The sequence below is a fragment of the Nilaparvata lugens genome, chromosome 8, assembly GCF_014356525.2.
Source record: "Nilaparvata lugens isolate BPH chromosome 8, ASM1435652v1, whole genome shotgun sequence".
NCBI lineage: Eukaryota > Metazoa > Arthropoda > Insecta > Hemiptera > Delphacidae > Nilaparvata > Nilaparvata lugens.
Window position 1 is genome coordinate 39346098 of NC_052511.1, and position 19937 is coordinate 39366034.

General features: G+C 32.6%; 1 protein-coding gene across 4 annotated transcripts in view; it reads right to left on the bottom strand.

Annotated features, from left to right (window-relative positions):
* Positions 1–18708, bottom strand: part of LOC111044823 (eukaryotic translation initiation factor 4B) — a 31417-nt gene extending 12709 nt beyond the window's left edge. For 2 of the 4 annotated variants that reach the window (XM_039434726.1, XM_039434728.1), the window contains exons 1-7: positions 18630–18708; positions 14658–14759; positions 12495–12790; positions 11125–11281; positions 6728–7078; positions 4405–4600; positions 2761–3001 (exon numbers count right to left, since the gene is read on the bottom strand). In XM_039434726.1, the coding sequence (XP_039290660.1) occupies positions 2761–3001; positions 4405–4600; positions 6728–7078; positions 11125–11281; positions 12495–12790; positions 14658–14759; positions 18630–18642 (1356 nt within the window). In that variant the 5' untranslated portion in view covers positions 18643–18708. Of the gene's footprint in view, positions 1–2760; positions 3002–4404; positions 4601–6727; positions 7079–10072; positions 10230–11124; positions 11282–12494; positions 12791–14657; positions 14760–18629 lie in introns of all 4 variants that reach the window. The other 2 variants (XM_039434727.1, XM_022330051.2) reach the window with 2 other exon arrangements.
* Between the last annotated feature and the right edge of the window lie 1229 nt (positions 18709–19937).

Genomic DNA, 19937 nt, shown 5'->3' on the forward strand with positions numbered 1-19937 from the left:
AAGAATTTCCACACCAATGAAAAATTTAATGATTATGTAATTATGATTTGGGTGAACTATTTGTAAATGAATTTTGAGATTTACAAAAAAGTTTCAACAAGCAACAGAACCGCATTCAACTACTCCAAAAACTTTATCAACCAAGGTTTCAGAATCGTTAGTCTTTACCAGCACAAACATTTTCAGTGTGGTGCATGACACTACGTCATCATCAACTATAGTGATATAGAAAATTCTATTATGACAATAAAAGTGGATAAAAAAAGAGAGAGGGCCAATGGTATTAACCGAAGTAGTCATCTAATATAGGCCACAGACTTAAAAAAAGGAAAGAATGAAGAGGATTTAAGAGGTCAAGAGCCCGTATTATTGTAATTTGAATTACAATTGTATCCACTAAATATTCAAACGCTACATACAATACACATTATATAGAAGATGCAGATGATCTAACAATTTAGTGATAAATACAGTAATATGGTTTCAGAAACGTTAGTCACTATCAGCACTGTAGTTATCAGAGTGGTGCATGACACAACATCATCATTAACCATCAATATATAAATTCTATTGATTAACTTCTAGGATAAAATATATTCGATAAAATATTCTACGTTATATACTAGTTTATTGCGTATTATTAAAAATAATTATTGAAATAAAATAAATGGAATTCAAGGTTTCAGAAACAAAAGGTAACTATCAGCACATAGCTCAGAGTGGTGCATGGTACCAAATCATCATAAACAAATTAACCAACAATAATTGAAATTATTAATAATTTCAATGAATATTTTCTTCTAGTTCAATGAGACGACTTTAAAAATGTATTATAAATTATAACCTAATGTAAATTTAGATTAATAGCGTATTTTCAGATTGATAATAGTTGTTAACTAGCATCACATAATTTAGATTGGTGCCTAGTTCCAAATCCTCATAACGAATAATCCTCATATTTACAAACCCTATAAATTAATAAACTACTGGACATATGAATACACATTAGATACTAGCTTTTTATAATGTTTACATAGTATAACAAATAGAAATATGGTCAATTATAATTATGATGATGGGAATGGAATAATACCATCAGAACAAAAACAATCTACCAACTATATTTGTGTCAAATCAGTACGAGTTTTAAAGAAATAAGGAGATATAGAATTATACACTGGAACATCAAATGCATGTACTTCTTAATACGAATGAATCAGTCAATTATTACAGCTGAGACACTGTCTGATAGAAGCTTATTTTGCTGTCGCACACAACCGTTGACCAATAACCAACAAATAATCATTGTCACTCGAAAGTATCTGTGCTAAAAATTTACAATTCCTAATCAATCTTAATTATTTTCAACAGAAACGCTTGTAAACTACAAGTTATGACAAATTATAAACAGATAGTGGAAATGTTATGATCAACAAAGCAAGTGTACTTCTTAATACGAATGTATCGGTCAATTATTTAAACCGATTCACTGTCTGAAAGAAGTCTATTTCTATTGCACTCAACCAGTAACCGAGAACAAGATTACTTCTATCTCAGTTAAATAAGGTTTGGTGCTATTAAAAAAGTAAAGAGTCCCTTGCGGGAAGGTCCACTACCTCCGTAAACAAAGCCTTAGTGCATTCGTGTGACGTCAGCACAGGTGGGGCTCCTACACCAATAAAAATTTGTTGATTTCAGTTGATCTATATCAGCTAGTGTTTTTATTGGTGTAGGAGCCCTACCTGTGCTGACGTTACCATCAACCACCTGTCATGCACTATGGCTTTGTTTACGGAGGTAGTGGAAGGTCCCTCCTTGCCTGAATATATCATTTAAGCCATCAATCCATCAATGGGCCTCCCGTCAGGTAACATGCCCACCCGATAACACGGGAGTGAAATGGCCAAAACTTGGTGATGAGCGGGTTTGAACCCGGGATCTCTAGGTTGCTACGTAAGCACTCTATAATTATACTAGACCACGGAACACACCTTGGTGCTATTACTCATGATACTATAGATACTGCAATTCAAAAGTTGTTGCACTCTCAAACACAATCCAAAACGTACAGATTATTTAAAAGCATTGGATAAGGTTCGGTTCCTTTGTATCCTTACTTATAACTTATCTCTGTATTCTTTGCACGAGTTCAAGAACAGTCATTATAGAGAAATTAGGAGATATAGATTTACACAATAAAAAAATAATGAATACGGTACCATATTATTATGTCCATATTGGTCGTTTTTTGGTACTTAATGAAATGTTGAAATCAAAATTTGTCACTTTCTTTGTTTCAAAGTGTAAAATTTGACACATAACCTAGATTTGGATTGTTGCATGAATTGAAATGAGAGCATTTTTTTGGCTCAAGACGGTTACTATATGGAATATGTGCATATATATTTATTTATTTAATCATTCAGAATTACACAACTTACAGAAAAGTATCACAGGCTCAAGTCCAAAACGGTTCCAATTCTAATTTATACAACAGTCCAAAAGTAGTATCTAACTTCAACATTCTTCAGTAATAAGTATAATAACTATAGCTGCATGGAATATGTGAATGAACACTTAGGGCCGTTTGCACAGTAACAGTTTAAACTAAATTTCATTTTAAACTGGATTAAATCCGTATCAAGTCTCGTTTGTTATAATGTGTTACATTTTGAGTTTAAGCCACCAGCTGATTACATTCAGTTTAAGCTTTGACTGTGCAAACGGCCCTTAATGTGGATTAATGAATGATTGAATTACCGCAGAATGCTGATTGGCGGCCATCTGTGCACGCGCAGTCCAGGCATTGGTAGAGGGGGGAGGAGCAGGGGCCAAGGCAGGCTTGCCACCACCACCCTTCTCCCTCTCTACATCCCTGTCCTCGTCTCTCTCCCTCTCCCTTTCGCCATCCCTGTCTCGGCTCCTGTCTTCCTTGCTGTAAACCCTATCTCTGTCTCTGTCCCTTCCGCGCTCCCATCTGTCCGAATCAGCTCCTTTCCGTCTATAACACAAACAAAGTACTGTCGTTCAATTCATTCATTCATTGAATCAAAAATGAAACAGCAAAGTGCCCAACCTAATAAGAGTATGCATACAAATTTCAGTCAAGATTTACAATAATTTTGTATCAGTTCAATTTCTGCCACTTTGGGATATACAAAATAACGGGAACGTTTGAAAAGTTCATAAAACAGTTGGCAGGCAAAAAATAATTTAATTCAAAGTAATTAAAACTTTAAAGCTGTAATACTGTATAGATACAGATCAATTTATTGAAGCTGAAAGTAATTGAAAGCTGTTAAATTGATCTCAATGCTAGCTTTGAGTTCACTTTAGAACTTTCAACACATGATAAGAATAATATTCCAAACAAATAATAGTTTTGCCATCTCTTTCTCTCTTATTCAACTGATGTGTGCTTTCATTCTCTCTATATTTTTTCATCTTATTTATATAACTTATTCTTTTTATCTCGAGATCCATCATGATATAATTTTATTTAGAAACTATCACTAGCACACAGGGTGTTTCCTTGTAGGAGGGTTTTGATTTAAAAATTTTTGGACTTTTAATTTGTGTTTAAAATGTAAAGATTTTTATTTATTTATAAGAATCAAACATTAAACCAGATATACCGGGATAAATCGTATCACAGCTATTTTATAAAGAAGGCTGTCGAAAAGAAACTTGGCAACTATGCAGTCCTATCATATCTATTGACTTGAAACGTGAATTTCATCAAAGTATAAAGTATAGATGATAATACTTTCTTTACATACACAATACTCTCTGACTGTAACATGAGCAGTATGAACCATAGTATCTTGTATTCACATTATAAAATAATGAAATTAATTTCAGTGGGTTTGATGTAGAACAACAGACCTGAGTAACAGATTTTGCCAGTTAATTCAATATTTTTGGAAGTAAACAAGAATTTATTGAGTGTTGATTTCAAATTTTATTTCTTATGTAATCTTTTTAAATTCTAAAAAAATATTGTTAGTAACTTATAACTTGACAATCTTTTGGATTGTTGTATGAATTGAAGAGTAAAACTTGAAGCTTAGAGGATCATTCCACTATCAAAATTAAATTTTATGAAAGATTTGTGAATACAATTACAGATCATAATATTATTGAGATCATACAAAGTTCTAATTGATTGAATATTTCAAGAATTAGAAACGTTCGTTGATAGTATCGAGTGTCCTTTACCTTAGCGGATCGTCCACCAGCGCAGTTTGCTTCTTTGCAACCTTTACTCCATGTTCATGCTGTTAAGATTAATTTATTTGTGGATACAATTACAGATCATATAAATATGATTGGGATAATCATACAAAGATCTCAATTGATTGAACATCTCTAAATTAGAAACGTTTGTAGCGTGTGTGACCTTACCTTGGCGGATCGTCAACCAATGCAGTCTGCTTCTCGAGTCGCTCCTCGATCTGTCGCTCGCGGGAGGCCGTGTCCACTGGCCGGGCGCCGCCAAAGATCGACGCACCACCACCACCACCCCCTTCCTCCTTCTCCACCGGCGCCGCCGACCGCGGCTTCAGGTCCAGCTTGGGTCGCGAGCGTGGCTCTTCACTCGCTAAAACACACCATTATTAAAACTATTCGATTAAACTAACTACTTAACAATATCATTGAAACGAATTTTTTATCATTATAAAAGTGTAATAATCAGTAGCAGTAAAATTATAATGAGAATCATCATAGAGAAACAATAGCGTAAGTATTTGTAAGTATTTTGGTGTTTGTAAGTAGATATCTCATGGTATAGGGCATTTATGTCGCAACTCTTTTGCAACTCTTTCGCAATTCTTTATGTAAATGATTTGCTGAATATTAAGCTAAAGAATGGGAGAATTTCATCTTTTGCTGATGATTCAGTGATTATATTTTCAGAAAATAATTGGAATGATACTTTCATTGTTGCAGAGCAAGATATGAAAATTGTGAAGAACTGGATGGACTCTAATGCTTTGAGTTTAAATGTAGAAAAAACCAATTACATAGCTTTTTCAGCAAATAGAGAGGGTAAACCTAACAATCAATATAAGTTAAAAATCCATTCAAACTGTTCTTCAATAAATCAACCAAATATTAATAGATGTTCCTGCCCTGTTATTAATAGGAAATCAAACCTCAAATATCTTGGTATATGGATCGATGAGTGTCTCAAATGGGACATCCATGTTAACTTCCTATGTAAGAGACTAAAATACCTATCTTATAATTTTATAAATTGAAAAATGTGCTATCTTTCTCAGAATGCAAACAGGTATATACGGCACTAGTAGAATCCCTAATGCGATATGGTTTAATAGTTTGGGGTGGGACTTTCGATACCCATATTAAAACCTTTTTCTAATACAAAAATTCATCATAAAGACAATTTTAAAGAAACCTAGAACTTATGATAGTAAGATTTTGTTCAGTGAATTTGATGTTAAAACTATACGACAGTTATATCTTAGTTGCATAACAAATTACAGTTTCAAATACGAGCATAATTTCCCTCTAGCCGATGACATAAATTATAATCTTAGACCTAATACAATAAGAAAATATGAAATATATAACACCAACTCAGCTCTTCTTAGAAGGCAACTTTACTACATTAGCAGTAAATTCATAAATATACTAGAAAGTGAATTTCCACTTAATAATTTCCGAAATAATAAACACAGAAAAAGAGCCATAGAGGCATGGCTAAACTTGAATTATTTCCAATCGTTGACTTTTATACAATAATCAACTTCATATTATAAATTATATTTTCGAACACTTCATACGCTAGATTCAAGTTTATATATTACATCCCTGATTAAGCTGATTCACGACTCACACTGGCGCACAAGGAATCTTCCTTTTGCCGGTGTTTTTGCCTCACCTACTGTACTTATGCATGTGATCATAAATTGAATCTTCATTTTAAAACTATTGTTTGTAATGTAAAGGATATCATTTCGTTATTATATCCAATTAAATAAATGTATGTATCTTGATTTAAGTGCAGTAGCATATACTTATATTTATTTTTTGTAAAGCTTTTTTGTATTTTGTTTTTGGCAAATAAATTCATTCATTCATTCAACTCTTACTGTTATCTCAAGCCGATTACTGTCGATTATTGTTGATTTTTACTGTTTTGACCCGGTAAGAGTGTATGAACGGTACAATATGAGATACTACCAGCGTCATAAAGCTTCACGGGAAAGAACTAGGTGGACTATAGGCTTGAGATAACAGTAAAATTTGCGACATAAACGCTCTATACGATGGGACATCTACTTACGCTAACGCTATTGTTTCTCTATGGTATTATACACTGGAGGACAATAAGTGTGCGAAATACTACAATATAAAAATAACCTAAATAAAATCCATTCGGCAGTGAGAACCTAAGTACGCTTACTTAATGGCTTGAAGGACTCCTGTTAAGATTAATTTATTATTATTGTAATATTTTTAATAAATAAATAAATTTGCCTGATGCCTCGTAATACATTTACAATATTTCTGATCATTTTCTGAAATTAGAATAATACAATACAAATACTAAATACATATGTTACATCCCATAGCTTGTGTTGAAGGATGGTCAGTCTCGTGAGTAATATCATATCATTGTTTACAATAATGTAATTATATTAGTTATTTATAATCGGCTAAATGAAATAAACACAATAAATAAATGAACGTAATTACTTACGTTCTTGCGATGAGGGCGTCATAGTGTCCCGTTTCCACGACAGTTCACCACCTCCCCTGTCCCGCCTGTCCCTGTCATCCCGATCACCGCCTCTCCTGTCGTCAAATCCGCGACTACCGCCAAAGCCGCCACCGCCCCGCCTATCACGGTCACCACCTCGATCACGGTCACGGTCACTGCCACCTCGATCACGCCAGCTAGTGTTGCTGTCCCGCGTCCAGTCGCGTTCCTCATCGCGTGAGAATCCGCCGCCTCCACGCTGGTCGCGGTCGAAGCCGCCCCCTCTGCGGTCGCGATCGCCGTCGCGGCGCCCGAACCCGCTGTCTCCGTAGTTTCGACGACTCTTGTAACCTGCGTTCATAAAATTAATGAATTCAACTTTAAAATAGCGTTCAAATAATCAAGTAATCGAGCGTTGGAAATGTGAAAATTGATAGGTTCTATTTCAAAATGGATAAAATAAAAATTGAAATGAAAAGGTGCCAGTTGTTGCATTTATAATCTCCATAGTTTCGATGACTATTGTAACCTGCCAAAAAGCGTTCATAAATAATCAAGCGAGTGTGCAAACTAATAGAATAGAGAAACAATAGCGTATGTAGATATCCCATGGTATAGGGCGTTTATGTCGCAACTTTTACTGTTATCTAAAGCCGATTACTGTTGATTATTGTCGAATTTTACTGTTTTGTTGAGGTGAGAGTGTATGAACGGCACAATATGAGAGACTACCAGTGTCACACAGCTTCACGGGAAATAATTACATGAACTAGCGGCTTGAGATGACAGTAAAAGTTGCGACATAAACGCCCTATACCATGGGATATCTACTTATGCTATTGTTTCTCTATGCTAATAGGCTCTGTTTCAAAATTGATGAGATTGAAAGTTGAAATGAATGTCAGTTGTAAGAACCTCTGCAGAGGTGTTTCGATATAGAAATAAATGAATAACTAATAATTATAGATTTGAACACTTCATTAGGGTGGAACTAACGACAGAACAAGTGTGTTGAACATGTGAACTCGTCATGCTGTGTGATTAGCATATGCGATACAAAATAGATAATTTTATCGAAAAAGCTTGATGAATAGTTATAGTTTCAGAAATAAAAGGTAACTATCAGCACTTAGTTCAGAGTGGTGCATGGTACCAAATCATCACAAACCATCAATTATTTCCCTTCAATATAACATCTTAGTTGATATTGTATAATTGTATTTGTATATTGAAAATGATTTTATTATAGTATATTTTTGGTTTCAGAAACAAAAGGTAACTATCAGCACTTAGTTCAGAGTGGTGCATGGTACCAAATCATCATAAACCATCAATTAATAATGTATTATTGATTAAGGTCTTATCGTTATAAATCAGATATAAACTACATAATACCAAGGAGAAAAGATAGCATAAGACAGCTTAGACTAACCTGTTCTCTGATTACTACTCACCAACTACTAAAATCATTACGAATTTAAGGGACATTTTTTAATGAGACAGGATTATTTGCTGGCAGATCAAAAGCATGTACTTCTTAATACGAATGACTCAGTCTAGGATTACAGCTGAGGCACTGTCTGAAAGAAGTTTATTTTGTTGTAGCACACAAACCTTTACCAAGAATGAATTATTCATTCCCAGTCAAATATGTCTGTGCTATAAATTACAAATGTATATAAATTTCCTTCTAAATGACTGGGAAAATCCTGGAAATTATTTTCAAAGACCAAAGAAAAATTTTAATTGAGTTTGAATATATTCCGAGTAGGAACCTACACAGTACAATAAAAAATTGCAAAACTGTGATATTATAAAAAGAAAGCCAGTTTTTGCTGATAATTATTCTCTGGAAAGATTGGTTTCAGAAACTAAATAGTCATTATCAGCACTATAATTTTCAGTGTGGTGCATGACACATCATCATCATTAACCATCGTGATGAATAATACTATGAAGACCATGAAAAAATACTATGAAATGTATGAAGAAGATGGGCATTCAAAAAATTAAAAAAAGTCTTGATAGTATTACTTTAGTGGACTAGTGTTAGCCAACTTATTCACTTACTTATGTACGACAAACCCTAAGAAAGTTTAAAAAAGTGAGGAAAGGAACATAATTCCTCATAGTTTAGAATACCTGTAATAATTGATGAATCAGAATTAAACTGTAGGTTCAAACGTTAACAACTGTGTAATTATACACAATATACATATATTAAACGTTCTAAATACAATTTAGTGACCTAAAAATATGCACAAACAAATGAAATATAGTTTCAACTTCAACTGCTCTATCAGTCACAATGCTTGTGGAATATTGTGCAATAATCAACAACCAGGCCAAGTTTGTGCAAGATGATTGAATAAATTCAACAGATCAGTAGTGATCAATAGTGACCTATATCAATGAACGATTGGTTTCAGAAACTAACTAGTCATTATCAGCACTATAATTTTCAGTGTGGTGCATGACACAACATCATCATTAACCATCGTTTCACCTAAATACTATTGACTATAAAAAGTGCCAGGATGGGATTTCGAAAGTGGACTAATGTTAGCCATATAAAAAAAGTGAGGAAAGGAATTCAGGTAAAGTTAGAATACATGTAAGTAATTGCTGAATCAGAATTAAGCTGTAGGTTCACATTAGGTAATTGAACTTGATAACTGTAGGTTGCTGAATTAGAATTGCTGAAAGACGCTAAATAAGCTTACCGTATATCTCTATAAAATATACAGCTGTATACAAGAATTATGTAACAAGATGCGTTCTTTCACTGTTCATGAATGTTGAGTCCTTTCTTATTTTGATAATTTTAGGCAACACAACATTGACAGAATGGCTAGAAGACATCCTGTGAAATTTTACTTATTTACAAAAAAAAAACAATCTATAGAATTATTAAAACACTACAACCTAAATTGAATTTAATAAACCATAAGCTACAGCTAAAAAAACTACACTATAATTATTATTAATTACTAAAATTTGTAGGCTAATCTCTATTCAATTTGGTAAACAAAACTTGTGGTTTCGAAATCTAGTTGGATTTTCTAGGTTAGGTTTTACATGCTAACAATGTGAAACAAGTGTCATGGAGCCGCACTGCCACCCTGATCCACTCTAATCTGTCGTTTCGTAACGTAACATTAGTTTTCGTTGGTGAAATCAAATTTCTTAATCTTTCGTTAAAGTCATCAGTTAGTGTTAATTGGAGATTACTAAGCGAAGCGTTAACGTGAATTTGGTGAAACTCGCTCTAGAGAGAGTTGGAGTCGATTGTGCGAGATATGAGAAGATATAAATAAAGTACAGTTGATAAGTTGAAATAGTTACCATCATCATCATTGTTATCCCGGCGTCCACCCGCTCGCCAGTCCTGACTGATGTAGTCGGGTTCATTCATGTTACTGCGCATTCCTCCACTGCGCATGCCCCCGCCTCGGGCGTCGTTTTGTGCCAACTCCACGCGCATTCGTCTTCCTTTCAGGTCCTGCCAAACACATTGATAAAATTCAACAAACAAGCAACATTGTTCCACAAACACAACAATTCACCACATGATAATCAAACTATTGCTATTCAAACAGTAATAATAGGAAATTGCAAAAATATCAAGTTAGCAGACCTAGTATTTGGCGAACAAACTATCCTTAAAACCGACGAAGTAAGTCAATTACGTTAGCCAAAGAATTCGTTTCATATATTTGCTAAAGACGCAAATTATTAATTTATAAAAATGCATTCTCGTTACTAAAATTCAATAATGTAGCCTACTGTAAGTATTATTATTTTAAAAGTGTATTTCGCAAAAAATTGTTATCATTTATTACTCTTTCATAGTCAATAGTTAAAATTTTAGCCCCCTGAGCATATAGTGTGGTTCTATGCTGTTCACCACTGAGATTTTGAAGTCTCCGTGTATCATAAGAATGTATCAAAGAATCTCTAATCATACTATTTTCGTTATTTTTAATGAGGAAAATACATTCTAACATGAAAAAACTGGGAAGTGGCAGTATTTGCAATGTTTTAAAATATGGACGGCAGCTTGTCCTCCTTGTCGTCTCATCATCATCACCCTTACAGCACATTTTTGTAATCTGGATTGACTCAACAGAATTTCCCCAGAATGCTCAGCATATAATTATAGCTCTATAAATATTTCTCTATAGCATATAGTTCAGAATGGTGCTGATATTTTCAACCAGTGACTCCTGTGGAGTATGAAGATTTGTCAAATCACAACATTAATTACGGTAATGTGTTATCTAATCAATACATTAATTATTTAATGTATTATCTATCACAGAGTTTGAGTCGATAGTCGAATGTGCGAGATATGAGAAGATATAAATAAAGTACAGTTGATAATTTGAAATAGTTACCATCATCATCATTGTTATCCCGGCGTCCACCCGCTCGCCAGTCCTGACTGATGTAGTCGGGCTCATTCATGTTACTGCGCATTCCTCCACTGCGCATGCCCCCGCCTCGGGCGTCGTTTTGTGCCAACTCCACGCGCATTCTCCTCCCTTTCAGGTCCTGCCAAATACATCGATAAAATTCAACAAACAAGCAACATTGTTCCACAAACACTTACAACAATTCACCACACAATTCACCAAACTATCCTAAAAAACGACGAAGTGAGTCAATTAGTTAGCCAACGAACTCGATTCATGTATTTCCTAAAGACGCAAATTATTAATTTATAAAAATGCATTCTTGTTACTAACATGCAATAATGTAGCCTACTGTAAGTATTATTATTTGAAAAGTGTATTTTGCAAAAAATTGTTATCATTTATTACTCTTTCATAGTCAATAGTTAAAATTCTTTATTACATAATTATTCTTCAAGAACAGTAATTGTTGTCAAAAAATATGACAATCGTTTTGTAACTACAAAGAGCCTAATTCATTATTAATATTTGTTGTTTCAAAAATAGATTCAGTATATTTTTCCACTGCCAGTCTGAGTCTCTTGTTACAAGAAAATCACATACTTCATACATGGGCCTTCCTTTGAGAAACTCACAAAGTCATATAAACTTACATGGTTTTTACTCTCACAAATCTTATGTACCGGTAATGTATTATATAAAAATGTAGTCTACAGTATTGACTAAAAAAAGTATTGCAATTTACTTTTATTGTGAAACCCATGCTCTAGTGTTTATTTATGGGTTACTTCATACTGGAAGCGTATTTAAAATTGCTTTCTAGGTTCTTCCCCATCTGCTACCCTAGTATAACTGTCATGTCCTCCTTATAACTTCATAATGCTAGTATAAATTAATCTGAACTAAAAAATTGTGCCGTTCTTACACTCTCACTCGGCCATAACAGTAACAATAGACAGACGTAGACAGTAATCAGCTTGAGTTGACAAAAAATCGGCTTTGGAACATAAACGACCTATACCAAGGGATATCTTCTTATGGTATAACTAAGACTAAAAATTGTTTCATAAACAATTCATTTTTTCTTCTTAATGTATATGTAAATGTATTACGCTTATGTACATTTTATTCTTATTTTTGCATATGTATATATATGTGTATGTGTATGCTAATTTTTTTGTTTTCTTTTTGGCAATAAATAAATGAATAAACAAGCTATACCATGGGATATCTTCTTAAGATATAACGTTTCTCTATGGTATAACTCTGAGACTGAAAATTGTATTTCTGTAATTGTTTATTATGGCAGAATGAAGCTAATTTCTATTTGATTATTGTGTAATGTTACTTACGGAATGCGCGCAATGCAGCACGGTCAGCAGACTGTCGCGATCCTCAAACTCGGCGTGAGCGAAGCCGCGCGACTTGAACGACTGGTCGTTCTTGGGCAGGTTGACCGACTTGACGTTCACGTTGAGACTGCGAAAGTAGTCGGTCAACTCGTCCTCGTTGAGCTCGTAGGCCAGGTTGGAGATGTAGGCGTAGAACGGCCCCGTCGTCGGCACCTTGGCGTCCTCCTCGGCGGCACGGGACGCTCGCGGCGCCTTCGGCAGGACCACATCGTCCGTGCGGCGGCCGCCATAGTCGTCTACCAAACACATCGCACAATTAAAACATCGCAAAATACAAAATGTAACACCATAGATTTTACAAGAAAATTGCAATATAAAAAAAAAACAGCAAAATTTTCTTAAATCGACGTTAGTTTCAAGATATAGGCTAAAGATTTTTTTTATATTTCTTTTAAAAACGTCAAGAACTGAAAAACTATCAGTCAAAATCTAATTCGATCAGTATAAGTTCAAGCTAAAGTTAAAACCAAATATGTTTTTTTTAAATACTAATATTCCGTATGCACAGTACCAGTTCAAACCCTGTCAGAAATTTAAACTATCAAAGCAGGAGGTTTAAACCAAAAAAATTGACATTTGCAAAGTTTTGATACGGGAACAGATGATTCTGATGAACTAATCATTATAATTTCTGGGACAAGTAAGACATTTTTAAACGTTTTCGCTTGAATAAAGTAAATGCCAAATTAGTACCGCTATTGGATCAAATAAAGCAAATGCCAAATTAGTACCGGTATTGGATCAAATAAAACTAACTCAAAATAAAATACGAAAACTTTGAATAGACCTAGTGCTCTTTCAGCAGAAGACATGTTTCTAAATAACACTGAGATACATGTTTATAACACAACTTTTGAAAGTTTTCTAATGAACATGAGAGACCATAGTAGATTTAAGCATAACAATGTCACTTCTCTCATCTTAGAAAATATATTATGTAAAGTAATTGTATTTCATCATTTGAGAAATTTTTAGATCGATTTTTTCTTTCATTATCGTACAGCAGCTTACAGCTCTGTGGATCTTGAACAACGAATGTGTAGCAATATAATCTCAATGTACTGCTCGGTTGTAAACAAATAAATTCCCTGTAAAATTCAGCCTTCTTGATAGTGTAATCGATGTCATTCTATTACCAACTTAATGCTAAACTAGTTTAACTTAAACTGGATTGGTAAATGCACTGAGAAAACTGATTCAAGTTTAAACTTTCAGGATTAACTAACTCAATTGTCGAAGTTCAGCAATCTATGCTGTGCAAACGGCTCAAAGAATATGGTAGGAAATGGAAATTTTTAATAGAAATAATAAGATTTGTTCCTTTCTTTATGAGCTCTCAAAGTTGAAAAAAGTACTTTCCTTGATTTCAAAGCCAAATTTCACTGCACATTTTTTGTTACGAATTTCATGTAGAATCTACATTGTTCGGCTGTTACACTGTTTGTGGCACAGCATGTATTGATAATACAAGGAACATAAAACTTACTTTCACTTCAATTTTCTTAGTTAAATTTATTTTCATCCATGAATTTATATTTGAAATTCAAGTAATTTTATTTAACAAATGAAAATGTTGTGTAAACATTAGTTGATTAAATACTAAGGAAATCCTTCTGTTATTTTTTCTTTCAAATTTTGGTGATGACAGTCCAATATTTAAGCTTTGTTTCCTCATTGTCTAATATTCAGTTTCAACACAAAGCCTATGAAAATGAAGTTTAGGCTATATAGATAAAAAACAAAATTAAACAACGAAAACCCACTTGATAAATTAGTAATAATTTTTTAACAGGTTTTTCTCTGACACAAGATCTATGATAATTACTAAATATCGGTTTAAAATTATATCAATCTAAAATCACAGCTTGCAAAGCATGCAAATCGATGAAAAATTATGTCATGATAATAATTAGTAATTATTATATGTGTAATGAGGTCCTCATAAGCAAGAAGTTTACTAATTTATATACCTTCTTAATATTAGTATTAGCCAGATTTAACAAAAGCGTTGCTAATTCTTTATAATTGATGTATTTTAAGTAGACTATATGCTAACAATCCTAATGGAATATAAAATAGTAATATTGGAATAATAACACTCACCATAGTCATTAAGTTTCAAATTAATTTCACCGGATCCGGAAGCTGTTTTTACAGTTTCTATTGGTATGTAGGCAGCTTTCCATTTTACTTTTCCTTTCTTTCCTGCAAGAAAAAAAATACAGATCTTAATCTTAGTTGCAATAAAATAAATGAACCAGTATTACCAATACCTACTATTACTTCAGGCCCCACAACTAATTAATGACGTCATAACATGTAGATTGATTTTTCCTAGAATCATAGTAGTCTCTACTAGCTTATCAACGTATTATGATCTCTAATTTTTGTTACTGTATCGCTTTTTATTTGGTAAAATACTATCTAAATTTCAGATTAAAGAAATTTTTGTTCTATTAAAAGAAATTTTATTGAAATAAAATCACTTTATTCCACAAATGCAATAATTTCTCCATAGTTTCAGCTTGATAGAAATATTCGATTCAGTGATAGATAAATTTATCTCGACCGGAAATACTTAATTATAGCCTGTATCAGAATCAAATAACAGTTAAATCGAAGGTAAACCAAATTAGATGTTTCTCTTTTTTAGGAAAGAGGCTCCCACAGACTTGATGACAATAAATCTGTGGTACAGAGAAAGAAACCCATCAGGATGTTTTCAGTTAGGTAAAACCTTTAATCTTATGATGTTATGGACAGTTCCAGCACTTGCATTTACTTTTTAATTTATTAGTTTAATAGTTCTTTCACACACTTTTTATACTCTGTTCTTTCACACTCTAATTATACTTTTATTTCGCATTTTATTTACATTTTCTTTCACACTTTAATTAAATGTTCCTCTCACACTTTATTTACACTGTTCTTTTACACTTCATGTAAACTGTTGTTTTGATGGATTAAAGTTCTTTCTTTTTTTCGCTAGTATACATTTTCGTTTAAAAGTTTAATCTCTCAAAAAGAGAAAGCAGAAACTTTTGGAGTCTTGTTATAATTCCCGCGACAATTAGGTACACAACAACAGAATCCTAGAAATTTAATCCAAATATTGGAAGAATGATGAACAAACCATATTCATTGAAATGGAAGAACGTGAAAATAGAATTCGTAATTGGAATTTTGTTGGTTACCATAATCAAATGTGATAACAAGTATCAGAGCTCTTATTTCGCTAGCCTATCGCCAGTAGATCGTCGATCTACATATGATGACGTCATAGTTCATCATAGCTTCAGTTGTGGGGCCTGAAGTGATAGTGGGTATTGGCAATACCTACTATTACTTCAGGCCACACAACTAATTAATGACGTCATAACATGTAGATTGATTCTTCCTAGATCGTAGTAGTTTATACTAGCTTATCAATGTAACTTTTGTTACTGTATCAATTTTTTATTGGATGGAATACTATATAAATTTCAGATTAAAGACATTTGTATTTTATTAAATATAGATTTTATTGAAATAAAAATACTTTATTCCACAAATGCAATAATTTATCCATACTTTCAGCTTGATAGAAGTAATAGTAGGTATTGGTATTGGTATTACCATGTCAAATGTAAAATGAGATAGGTCTAATGGAATAAAACATTTTATGTTAGATAAGACAAGTTATAATATGGCCTTTAAAGCATTAATTTGTGATTGCTTAAACTCTAATAACTTACTAACTTGACACAAACACCATCAGAATAAACTAATTAACTGCTGTGATATTACTTTTACTACTATGATAATTTCTCTGCTGCTGTGATACTCTTGCTTTCTTTGTTGTATTTTGTCTTATGTCTGATATCCTATGTGTTGCTGTTTAAAAATTTGACAAGCTCTATTATGTTGGTCAGCTGAACTGTGACTATACTGAAATGTGAATGATAGAAGAAACTATACATTGATATACTCTACACTTGACCAGAGCGCAGGTGGAAATTTTTAATATTACAACTGAACTGAAAATAGTTCCAAAACGGCCGGACTAAACATTTCTAAGCAATACTTATGTAACTTTTGTACAAGCCCAGTTCTTAATAATGACAAGGCGGTGGCCTGTGACTGCGATGAGGGAGCTTGGTATCATAAACTGTGTCAACATTACAGATGCGCAGTAAGACAATATGAAAAAAAAACTCCTAATGTTCAATTCTGGATGTGCGAAAAGAGTAATAAGGAAATTAGTGACGAAGCAGCGCTTTTATCCAGCTAGCATTAGAAGCATAGAGAGAGGACAGATTCAAGAAAGCATTCAAGAGCTATCTGTTAGCCAATCCATACTACTCGGTAGAAGAGGTATCTACAGAGTGACGACCACGACGCAGCAGCGTTTCCACTGGGATAACTACAAGTATCAAGTATCTGGGCTGCTGAATAAATCTGACATCTCAAACACTAAGTTAAATTCTAAAAATCGCAAGGCTGACCGACATAGCTTCACACAGGACAAACAATTTGACGTCATAATTAAAATTATGGAATTTTGGAATGTATTTGTTTGTTATTTATAATTTTTTTGAATAAAGAATTTAAAAATCCTTTTAGACGATATAAAAGAATATAAGGAAGAAATAAAATCACTAAAATCCAATAATGACAAACTTTCAGAAGCTCTAGCAAGGAAGACTGATGTCATATACAGGTTGGAGCAAGTAATATATGAATTTTCACAAGGCTGAACAATAACGCTCAATTTCTATTTTATATATGCAATTCTGTGAACTTTTAAATATCGGGATTTAATTCGACAAGTTACAAATTCGCCTATCTATACTGATGTATTCAAGCAATAAAATTGCATGCTCATGCTCCTGTAATCGAACTCAAAAGTGATAAATTTTGCTAACCGTAGAGGATTCAATTCTAAACGAAGAAGATAATGTATAAGATCTATTGTGTATATTTTCAACTGTGTTTTCTATAATTATTTAAAACAAAATGTACTTGACTAAATGGAACCCAAAGACTGAACTATTGCTTGGTTAATACCAAGTGATATACTCAGTGCAGTGATGGGGGAAAAGTTTTGGAATGCATAGGTAACTCATTCACTGACACCACCCCATTTTGTACTGACACTGTAGTACTTTTTACAAGAGCGCGACTGCCGGAAGATTAACTATTGCATCACTATGAAAAAATATTATGATAAATGCATTCAACAGGGCTAATGGAATAAAACATTTTATGTTGGATAAGACAAAAGTTATAATATGGCTTTTAAAGCATTTATTTGTAATCGCTTAAACTCTAATAACTATTGCATCACTGTAAAAAATATTATGATGAATACATTCAACAGAGGAAACAACGACATCAAACAACTGTAAAGAATGTAGAATAAATAAATTTCATTACTAGCTAGTAGAATGAGTATTCTGTTTGTTAAAGCCAACGTTATGCAAAAGATTTATGATTTTTAAATAAAAATCCAGTAAAATAAAATTTAGATCTGATTTACAGCAAGATTACATCTTTATTTCTGAAATAGGCTTGTAAATGTATCTAATAAATAATAAACATAGCGTGGTTACCCAATAATAAATTTAAGTGACCTCTGTAAAACTACATCTAATAAATCGAATTGACACAGATTTGAAACTCTTTTGCAAAAGCCTACTCAGACCATCTGCCTTGAACAAATAGCATTGTATTTTGTAAACTTTGGACAAGTATGTATGATTGATCTGAAACCATACTATTTTATAAATATTCAGATTTAATTAGTATTTTAAGATAGAGGAACTACAAAAGCCTTTAGAAACCGAATAAATTATAAAGAGAAATTAATATTAAACACATCACCTTGGTATGCCACGAGGTTTACTTGATAGGCTATTCTAGGCTAGAGTCGGTTTCACGGAACGAATAGAAAATAAGGAAAAATTATGTACCCTCAAAGTCAAAATTTTACAGGATTGAATATAATAATATGAGGTTACAAAAATATTGCTACTGCCTGAGAAATAATTTAAATATTAGAAAATATTTCACGTGACATTAGAAATTGATACTAACCTGGAGCCGCCATCTTGAAAAGGCTAGTTTTCCGACTTGCTTGACTTGACTAGAACTTGAAGTTGAAGGATGCCAGTTGCTCATAAAAGAACAGTTGGTAATACCATTTGAACAATAAAAGGTTTTATAAAACTCAATTGTTATAAAGATATATTTGAAAAAATGCATAATAAATATCTTTAATGATTTTAAAATTTTAACACAGCAATTCCGTGTTAATTGAAATATGATATGATATGAATTCGAAGAAAATGTTCTGAGCGTAACTTGTCCGAAACTAATCTTTTGGAAAAATAAATTGCTTGTGTAGGGAATAGACGTTGATTAGTTCTCCGTAATCCACTTCTTTCATTGGTGTCATGGAGTTTCAATGAACTTATAAGAGAGAAAATGAATTCAGTCTCTCAATAAAAGAATGTAACAATATATGTAGTACCCAGATTCAATAATATTTATGGTAGAAAATCCCTACATTATGTAATTTCCTACTTATTTAACAGAATACCGTACCTCCAAATATTTGTGATTACTCTAAGAAGGATGTAATGATGTATCTCAATAATAACAGCACATTCAATTTATAAAACTAATAATATTACAAACGTGCACATAATTTAGGAAACGTCAAGTTAAAAAAATGACAGCATATATGCTTACATTATTAGAACTTTTCAATTTTTGCTGGTTGAAGTTTTAAAATTTTCCTTTTATTGTCACTGCTACCTGCCTTAACGATAAAAATGTACTATTACTTGTGTAAAACAATTTTTCCCTTTTCCTTAATATTTTATTCCTTTCTAATAAATTTTCATTTTCCCTTTTTTTATTAATTCTGTATCAAAATCTGATGTATATTTTTTATTTTATATCTGAATTTTGTATTAGTTCTCTTTCATTTTTTACTTAGAATCTTTGAAGTGTAATATTTATTTTGTCCAAGTTTATTTATCTTTTGTAACTCATTTTTTTCCTGTAACTGGGCACCCGCCGAAAAACCTTTGGTTTTGGCATGACCCTCGACTGTTTGTATTGTGAATAAAAAATTTGATTGATTTATTGAACTTCAATATATTGTTGACATGATCAAAAAAACAGAATTTTCAAATTTAAAAAGGAAAAAATTTATAAAATTTTGATTGTTCAACCATACAGTATCAAAAAGCTTGTCAGTCCATCTTGGAAATACTCTGTATTCATAAAAATACAAGAGAAAATTATTAAAAAATATTATTTTAGTGAAAATAGTAGCTATTTCAAGTTGTAACAACATTGAAATTTGGACAACTTCTACGACGTACAATCGATATT